General features: G+C 35.9%; 1 protein-coding gene across 4 annotated transcripts in view; it reads left to right on the plus strand.

The window, feature by feature from the left end:
• Window positions 1-6,436, plus strand: part of LOC110467307 — a 75,810-nt gene extending 69,374 nt beyond the window's left edge. For 3 of the 4 annotated variants that reach the window (XM_021524392.1, XM_021524393.1, XM_021524394.1), the window contains 4 exons: window positions 384-436; window positions 599-808; window positions 2,358-2,554; window positions 3,078-6,436. In XM_021524392.1, the coding sequence (XP_021380067.1) occupies window positions 384-436; window positions 599-808; window positions 2,358-2,554; window positions 3,078-3,239 (622 nt within the window). In that variant the 3' untranslated portion in view covers window positions 3,240-6,436. The remainder of the gene's footprint in view (window positions 1-383; window positions 437-598; window positions 809-2,357; window positions 2,555-3,077) is intronic. The other variant, XM_021524395.1, reaches the window with a different exon arrangement.
• The last annotated feature ends 4,159 nt before the right edge of the window (window positions 6,437-10,595 follow it).

Here is a 10,595-nt window from a genome sequence, read left to right on the forward strand (position 1 = left end):
AAATGTTTACACTTACAGAGAATTCAATAAAGGAAAATTTCCATGAACCATAGATTAGCTGGGAGTTAGTTTGAACATATTTTATTTCCAATAAATGGCTAAAAAGGCACAAGTTCAGATACTTTTGGAGTTCTTTCCCCTTAATTCTAGGGTGCTGGAGCAAAATGGACACATTGAATTCCAAAACTATTTGTATTTAGTTTTCAAGTGTTACACAGTCTGTTCCAGTGAAAACGTGTTAATATGACCAAGATTTGGTGTTTTCTGTATATAAATGTTACAAGCATTTGAGATGGCAGATAGATAGAGGTACATTTATATAGAATTGATCCTTGAATGACTAGTGTATGGTTCTAAATAAACGTCTTACAAATACCTTTCAGGTGGATGACTAAATTTGGACTGGCTGCAATCGGATTCAAGCCAGCTCCCACAGGTAAATATTTCTACTTAGAAAGACATATAGTCATCTTTTATTTTTGAAAGTTTGATGAAGATAAAAACTGACGAAAGTAAGGGGAAAAAATATTCTTTTGAAGATTTTTTTTTTTTTTTTGTAATTATAAAGGAGAGTATTGGACATTAATTCTGATTTCAGTGACAAAAGATCCTGACCCGAGCTTCAGTGAGAGTGACGAGGAGCCTGATCAGGACGATTCCTCAGCTAGTAAGAACAGCTCTGAGTCCATAACAAGCCTGCCCACCTCTCCATGTGACAAAACGTCCATGGAATCAATACCCAACTCCCCAGATAACCTGTATTCCACTAACAATATCATCATGGAGTGCCCTGAACCACTTTCTCACTGTAAGTCTATCACTAAAACCTGTATGTTATACATCCAGCACAAGATTTTCTATGTTGATGACAGCTTTAAAGTTTTAATCACAGCACAGGACACACATACACTGACCTTTTTTTTTTATTCTCACCTGGAACCAGACTTGATCAGGTGTTACCTGTGGCCCCCCCTCCCTACTGATATCATGTCCGACACAACCTTTGGTTACCTCTGATGGATCTGTTTCACTAAGAAAACCCCCAGTGAGATATTGTATAATGAAAAATAATAAGGACTGCTATTACCGTATAACAAGAAATGTTCATTTTGTATAAAAACTCATAGTTTTTGTGGTTGCTTTGGAAACATGAAATAAATACAACACATTGACTGCTGTTTCTGTAACCTAAGGTATCAATAAAAGTTTGTACATGTGCTATAGAACACTATCTGAAAAGCTTGAAACCAGGAAAGTACAATATTGTAATGAACTTTTCATGTTACACAGTATTTGGGCCACACATTCAGGGAACGAGGGTGCCCTTTATCAATCACCTTTATACAGTATTTGGGCCACACATTCAAGGAATGGGGGTGCCCTTTATCAATCACCTCTACAGTATTTGGGCCATACATTCAGGGAATGAGGGTGCCCTTTATCAATCACCTTTATACAGAATTTGGGCCACACATTCAGGGAATGAGGGTGCCCTTTATTAATCACCTTTACACAGTATTTGGGCCACACATTCAGGGAATGAGGGTGCCCTTTATCAATCACCTTTATACAGTATTTGGGCCACACATTCAGGGAATAAGGGTGCCCTGTATTAAGCACCTTTATACAGTATTTGGGCCATACATTCAGTGAATGAGGGTGCCCTTTATCAATCATCTTTATACAGTATTTGGGCCACACATTCAGTGAATGAGGGTGCCCTTTATCAATCACCTCTATACAGTATTTGGGCCACACATTCAGGGAATGAGGGTGCCCTTTATAAGCACCTTTATACAGTTTTTGGGCCACACATTCAGGGAATGTTCATCACCTTTACACAGAATTCCTGCCACACATTCACAGAATTTCAGGAAATCTTTTCAAATTTTTTGCCTGTTTTTTACTTGACATTTTCTCATGAAACTCTAGATAACAGTTTAAAGTGTCAATGTTCACTTATACATATATACTAATATACCATATATTTATTTGATGTTCACTAATATATAATATATACTAATATACTATATATTCATTTGACAACTTCACTAATACATATATACTAATATACTTTATATTTATGTCAAAGTTCTTTCATCATAATAATATTTTGTGATAGTTGGACATATGTAACACTGTTATTTTACTGTAACCCATTGTCTATACTGTTACCTATATCGTACAAAAACAAAGAAAGTCGCTCATACCCCAATAACAAGACTAGTTCAGCAACCTACAACATATTAAGATACATGTGTTTCTATTGATATTTCCTAACTTGAAAGATATCAGGAATAGGCGAGCTATGGTGTTTCTATGATTGGCTGGTGCTCTGATGTGTCTGATGTGTGTAGGTACGGCCAGTATGCAGGAGAGTACAGGGGACCTAGGAGCTCTGATGAGGAACATACAGAGGGAAGACCTGACTCTGGATGGGACTGACCGAGGCAAGCAGAGGAAGACAATGCTAAGCATTGGTGGGGAGGACTTTCCCAGTCGAGACACCATCAAGAAAGTCAAGCAGCTTCACTCCCTAGAACGAACTGTCAGGGTAAGGAGAAAAGAAATTAGCTCTCTATCAATTTTACTGTTTAGATATTAAAACTGATGGTTCACACTTTCATGAATTACATTATTTCATGGAATATATTGCTCTATTGCAATACATTTTTTTTAAAGTCGAGTTTGATTCTGAATAGTGTCTTCTGTTATTGAAGTTTATAGATTGACATTTTTTTGCTAAAAATTCGTCATGACATCAAGCTTAATGATTTCTGTCCCTAATGGAAACTGAAAACGTGCCGCATGTTTGCAAGTGAAAAGTATTTTCTCCTCTGTGCTCTTAATGAATATTATCAAAGAAAATATCCCCATTCATGATGCTTGGTTATCATGTTCACCAAACTCAGATTATGTTACTTTAATGATACTCTGTAAACTGTCCTTAAATATGATATAAATTAACTAACTTCACTTAGATTACCTTTCTTATCAATCACAATAAGTTAAGATATATACCTATTTGTCAAACTCGTATTAATCATGTACTCTTAATTACCTCCCTTGAATTACAGGCAAAAGAAAAAGAACTAGCTGAAATAGAGAAGTTGTTGCAACTGCCATCGAAATGTCGACTGCAAACATTCCAGGAGGCGTATATGAGGCCCTCTATTGCAGAACCCCATAGTAATCCTTCTAGTGACTCTGATTCTGAGCCCTTCTCTTCCCATATATGAACAACCAATTGACCTTGTTGATAGGACTCATGAGGGATTGCATACAACTCATGTGGAACTAGGGAATTGACATCTGGATACAATTTAAACTTTCAAACCAAATAGACTGTGGAATGCCAGCCATGATGACTGGTTGGTGATGAGGCACTCCTGATTGAGACTGAGGAATGATGACCAACAGTGAGTGATATTGATGACAAATGAAGTATTGTGTAAGGAAGGTGTACTTGTAAGCCAAGTACAGGATCTGCTGAAATTGTATTTCATCATACACAAGTGCTAACTTTCTACAAGTGAATTCCTGTGACAGGTTTCAAGGAACCTTAATCACTGTGACATGTGACAGGTTTCAAGGAACCTTAATCACTGTGACATTTGTCAGGTTTTGAAATAATTTTCTGTGGCTTTTCTTATACCGACCCTAACATTATAACTGCTCTGACTCTACAATTGTACTGACCCTACAATTGTACTGACCCTACAATTGTACTGACTTGTACTGACCCTACAATTGTACAATTGTACTGACCCTACAATTGTACTGACCCTACAATTGTACTACTGACCCTACAATTGTACTGACCCTACAAGAAGTCAGAATGTTCAATGTGAGTTCTTCCAGAACCATGACATAATAGTGATACATAACTGTTTTGTTAACAGAAAATTAACACCTTGACAATTTGTAATTAACAGCTGCTGTGACTATATGTGTGATAGATTTGGATGTGATAGATATTACGACAAGAGTACAGCCAATGTACTACGATACCGCTGGACGATTAAGGTCGATATTTCTTAGTCGTGCAGATCTACTGGAAACCTTTCACAGTTCCCTAGGTTAACTAAACATTACCTCGGTAAACAAGGGGTGAAGAACTAAAGCTTAAATTTATCTAAAACTATAAATATTGTGTGCAATTTATAGCTGTATGTACTTCCATACTATCTAAACCAAAACCGGAGATATCCAGAAATGTGTATCCTTGTTTCGGTGTTGATGTTCATTGTATTGTGATATTTGTACAAAGAGATAATGAACCAGGACTTGAACTTTAAGATATTGGTGTGAACTGTGTAATCTGCAAACTTGTTCAGTCTGAACGCAATATTTTGTCCTCATTGTGTTCATTTTAAGTACGGTTCATGAAGCAGTTTTGGCAAATATCATGTATAAGATTTGTGTTACATTTGATGAACTTTACCTTAAACTACTGGACATTGAGAGTGTACGCAAAAACAGAAGTTCAGTGTACTTGCAACAAAGTCCAGCATTGGATGTTAACGGATGTTTTAACTACTGTACTTAAGCATTAACCAATGCCTGTAAATGTATGCTTGGCTTTAAACTCACTACGAGGACATACACATCCATACATTCCCATGTTCTGTTACTAGTCTGTGCTGTTTGTTACCTGTTTGTGCTGTTTCACTGTTATATACTCGTTAATATATGATATACTTTCTTGAACTACTTAATCACTATTGTTCTTGCTTTAAGGTAAAGGGTACCACTGCATCAATTAAATGTAATCACGAAGAGTTCCACTCAGATTTTTTTTACTTAGGTATTCTCCCTTATATATAGAAGATGAAGCAACCAAAAGGAGTTTTTCTGGCTTAGAGTTACTTCCCCTGTCCTGATTTTCATATGCTCTTGGCCCATAAATTGCACACCTATTTTGATGATGTGCCTGCGTAACTCCTGTGTGGCAAAATAGATAAAGTGTAGGCTTTGCAATGTAAATGTTCCAAGTTTAACCTCTGAAGGTTTGAGTGTTTCATTTTGTTATTTCTATTTTCAAACATTCAAATTATGAACAACTACAATTCTGTAAAATGCATGGCAACCTGTGATTTTTATCGAATATTTCTCCTGTAAAGAACTTAGCGATATTTTACAATAGTGATGATGGTAATAATAGAGTTTAACTTGTTGGTACCCTTTACCCTACCTGTGTGAGAAATATCACAACTCGCTCAGTTGTGTTTGTCAGCATTAATGTAAATCGCTAATGTGATTTGAAATTAGGCATTTAAAAATGTCTGCAAACTTAGCAAAAGATAGTAAGTGTTTGCATGTTTGGTACTTAAACATCCTGCCTTAGCTAACAGCTTGGTGATTTGCTTGGTGCACAAGCATTACGTGTTATTGTTATGGTGTATTGTTACAGGAAACCGTCTTCTCTGATACAACATATTTACCCTCTTACTTCTCTCAATGGTGTGTTTGAAGGAGAAAGCATGTTAGTAGCGTCATCTAAGCCTGAGAGAATTTATTTTTTTACTTTAGTTTTCAAGTCATGTCCCAGCTTATTAGAAGAAAGGATATTAATTTGTGACTCAGCTGTAGAATTTGTTTAAAGGACCCACCCTTCTACCAATGTCCAGTTGAGGGATTTATAAGCAGTTGATCTAAATTCAAACAGTTGTTGAAATTTGTATGTGAATACCGGGTATATCTGTCTGAAAGTCTCCACCTAGGCCTAATAAACATATACAATGACACCTTTCTAACGTAACCCCGGAGTATTTTGACATTCTGTTTAATCCACTCAAGAAAACAATTTTATATAAGAGCACTAGCTAGACCACAAGTGGATTTTGACAAATCTGGCCAGTCTGACCTATGTTTTCACAGTATATATTGAAACTTATCATCAGCCTGTATCCTAACATTCTGTCTAAAATCTGACCAATAGCTTAATTGTTCCACAGGTTGTCAGATCAGACAGTTTTTGATGTAAAATGTATGTGTAAGAAATATATTCACATTGAAAATTACCTGGTAACACTAATGTTTATCTTGAGGTGTCCTAGTCGAAGAACACAACAGTAGTTCAAGAATGTGTAAGGGGTGATAACTCAGGACTGTAATTAGAGAAAACTAAGACAGGAGATTACTCTTGTGACAGTAAGGAGAGATAACACAGGACTGTAATTAGAGATAACTTAGAGAGGAGATTACTCTTGTGACTGTAAGGGGAGATAACACAGGACTGTTATTAGAGATAAAGTAAAGAGGAGATAACTCTTGTGGCTGTAAGGGGAAATAACTCAGGACTGTAATTAGAGATATCTTAGAGAGGAGATAACTCTTGACTGTAAGGGGATATAACACAGGACTGTAATTAGAGATAAAGTAAAGAGGAGATTACTCTTGTGACTGTAAAGGAATATAACACAGGACTGTTAATAGAGATAAAGTAAAGAGGAGATATCTCTTGTGGCTGTAAGGGGAAATAACTCAATACTGTTATTACAGATAACTTAGAGAGGAGAGAACTCTTGTGACTGTAAAGGAATATAACACAGGACTGTAATTAGAGATATCTTAGAGAGGAGATAACTCTTGTGACTGTAAAGGGCTATAACTCAGGACTGTTATTAGAGATAACTTAGAGAGGAGATTACTCTTGTGACTGTAAGGGGAAATAACTCAATACTGTTATTACAGATAACTTAGAGAGGAGATAACTCTTGTGACTGTAAAGGGCTAAAACTCAGGACTGTTATTACAGATAACTTAGAGAGGAGATTACTCTTGTGAATGTAAGGGGAAATAACTCAGGTCTGTTATTACAGATAAATCAGGATGAACTTGATTCTGGCGTGTCGGTTGTCGCTGGGAAGGTGGCACTACCACTTGATTATGTATGTGTCTTGAGTCTCGCAAGTTTGATAAGAAGTTTCGCTGAATAACGTGCCAACCGCAATCCCAAACCTGGCATGACCGGCACGTCAGAATCAAGTTTGCTCTTAGAGAGGAGTTACTCTCGCAACACTAAGGGGAGATAACACAGGACTGTGTAAGCAAGGGAATCTAAGTGTGGACTCTGTAAGGGGAGACAACTGGAGATGTGAGTTTATCACCACTTTCATTAAGGATATTCGGCATATTCTCAAACTTCAGCAAGTAAATTTCATTTGATAAGGTGTGAGATTGTATATAAATCGTAGTCAATTTTCATGAGTTTAATATAGGGCTTGAAATTGAAATATATTATTTCACACTAATCATTAGAAATTACCTGGCTTTGAAAAAAATATGTTATTTCACACTGAAACATGAGAAACTATCTGGCTTTAAAAAGGATGTTATTTTACATTGTAACATTAAAAAACAAATGTGCTGGCTTGAATTGATGAAACGATAAACATGTATTAGTTATGTGATGATATATATATATTACCAAGTTCACATTTTTGGATTTAACATTACAAGTTACTTTCATTTTGAACAAGTATCTTCGTATTTTGTTGCAGAGATTTCATAATTTAACAACCTTGATTTTTTTTTCTTGATATTCTGGTTAATTGAAGACTTTTCTTTATATCAAAATTGGAATTTCCTCTAAAAAAAAATTCTTTCTAAAAATGATAATTTAATTTTCATTAAATTTTCTATCTGATAACAAATGTTTTTCAATGGAGCCATGACAGATATGGTATTTACTGATTTCTCTGCTCTTCTTTAAGAAGAAATTCATGACAGTGTATAATTATAGCAATTTAGTCTATCAAAGTATATTATACACCTTTATTAACAGAAAACTGTAAAACAAATATATAATTTTTGCGACATATTCATAATTTTTCTTCATTTGATAACTAGATCTTATGTATAACTGTAATGCTATAATATTGCGGTGTTTAGATCAGTGTGCCAGCCCTACCCTACCTAACCATTGTTACAGTCATATCATGCCCTCCAGGGCCATTTTATGTTACTTTGTGATGCATCATGTGATCATATTAAATTGTTAATGTCAAAACAACTTCATTTTGTTTCTTATTTATTGATTAGACATATATATTTTGGAATGAAACCGCTTGATGACATGTACTATAAATACTTTTACCCAACTTGCTTGTTTATCATGATAAAAGTGCCAATATAATTTAAGATTTAAGATGCATGATCGGGGTAAGTCATCTATCATAAGATGTCATTAATTCACAAAAAAAGTAAAGAGATGTAAGTAACAGGAGTGGAAAAATGCCAGAACCTGCAACCGACAAAACTCTAGTCGGTCACTCTACCAATTGCGTTACCTGGTCGCAAACGATCAACCCAGTCCAGTTCTGCTACATTCCTCCCTCCTTTTTAGCTCACCTGGCCCTAAGAGCCAAGTGAGCTTATGCAGTGGTGCAGCATCCGTCGTCGGTCCGTTGTCCATCCGTCGTCAACTTTTTACTTTAACCAACTTCTTCAGAATAACCAAGAGGCCTAGGGTGATGATATTTGGCAAGTAGCATGCTGGGATGAAGGGCTACCAACTTTGTTCAAATGAATGACCTTTGCCCATTTTCAAGGTCACAGGGGTCAAATATGTTTAAAAAAAAATAGCGACTTCTGAATAACCAAAATGCCCAGGGATATATGGCCAGTATGCATGCTGGGATGAAGGGCTACTAAGTTTGTTCAAATGAATGACCTTCACTCGTATTCAAGGTCACAGGGGTCAAATAGGTCAAAATCTTCTTCTAAATAACCAAACTGCCCAGGGTGATGATATTTGGCTAGTAGCATGCTGGGATGAAGGGCTACCAAGCTTGTTCAAATGAATGATCACCTTCACTCATATTCAAGGTCACAGGAGTCAATTGTCTTTACAAACCTTTAAACTACTTCTTCTGAATAACTGAGAGGCCTAGGGTGATGATATTTGGCCAGGGACATGCTTAAATGAAGGGCTACCATCTTTGTTCAAATGAATGACATTCACTCATATTCAAGGTCACAGGGGTCAAATATGTTAAAATATTTAAACAACTTCTTCTGAATAACCATAAAGATCAGGATGATGATATCTGGCCAGTGGTATACTAGGATGAAGGGCCACCAAGTTTGTGAAAATGAATGACCTTGACCTGTATTCAAGGTCGTTGGAGTCAAATATGTTTTAAATATTTTAACGTCTTCTTCTGAATAACCGAAAATCCCAGTGTGTTGATATCTGGCCAGTAGCATGCTAGGATGAAAGGCTACAAAGTTTGTGTAAATTAATGACCTTGACCTGTATTCGAGGTCACAGTGGTCAAATATGTTTAAAATCTTTAAACGCCTTTTTCTGAATAACTAAAAGGCCTATTGGATGAAGGGCTACAATGTTTGTACAAATAAATGATGTTGAATTATTTTGAAGGTCACAGGGGTCAAATATATTTTAAATCTTTAAACTACATCCTCTGAAAAAACATGCAGCCCAGAATGATGATATTTTGCCATTAGCATGCTTGGATAAAGGGCTACCAAATTTGTAAAATTTATGACTTTGACCTATATTGAAGGTTACATGGGTAGGTCAAATATGTTTGAAATCTTAAAATGGCTTCTTGTGAAGAACTAAAAGGCCAAGGATGATGTTATCTGGCCATTACCATGCTTGGATGAAAGACTACCAAGTTTTTTCAAATGAATGACCTTTACTTATATCAAGGTGACAGGGGTCAAATTTGTTTAAAATCTTAAAACAACTTCTGAATAACCATGAGGCCCAGAATTTTGATATTTGGATGAAGGGCTATTAAGTCATTTAAGGCTATTAAGACTTTGACCCATTTTCAAGGTCACATTTGGTCAGATATGTAAATGTCCTAATCTCATTAAACAAAAGGTCTAGGATGGTTATATTTGGCAAGTTGCATGCTGAAATGAAAGGCTTTAAAGTTTGTTAAACGTAATGACCTTGTTTGAAAATCAAGGTCACATGGGTCAAATGATTTACAATGTTTCAACAGGTTGTTTTGAATGACTTATAAGTCATTAATACTGATATTTTGCCTGTAGCTTTTAGGTTACAAGTGTGAGATTAATACCAGGTGAGCGATGCAGGCCCATTGGGCCTCTTGTTCTAAGTCTTTGCTCCCAAAAACACCACGATTAATAACGCAAGAAATCCAAGAAATCAAGTACTTCTTAAGAAAAAGTGATAACATTAACTTGAACTATAAAAAAACAAGATGGCTGTCTGGTGGCCATCTTGTTTTTCCAGTACTCATTAAAATGGTCAGTTGGTTTTCTGATCAGTCCTAAGATTCAGTATGCAAAACTTACAGGACCATGGGAACACACTTGTGCAATTTGAGAAGGATAACCTCTAATACTTTGTGATAAAATAGTGATAACAAACTCTTAGTTTACTAAATTCCATACTCCAAACTCATTCACCCCCGAAATTTCAAAATTTCAAGCGTCGCTGAAGGACAGACAAATGGATAGACAAAGGGTGATTTGAAAGCCCATACAGTCTCTCGTGTGTTTTACTTGTTGAACACTGAGAACATTGTGAAAAATGAACAGACAAGAGTTACAATGGCATGTGTTTCTTATCTCAATTGGAAATTGAAAAT

This window comes from Mizuhopecten yessoensis, unplaced genomic scaffold, assembly GCF_002113885.1.
Source record: "Mizuhopecten yessoensis strain PY_sf001 unplaced genomic scaffold, ASM211388v2 scaffold11169, whole genome shotgun sequence".
Classification (NCBI taxonomy): domain Eukaryota; kingdom Metazoa; phylum Mollusca; class Bivalvia; order Pectinida; family Pectinidae; genus Mizuhopecten; species Mizuhopecten yessoensis.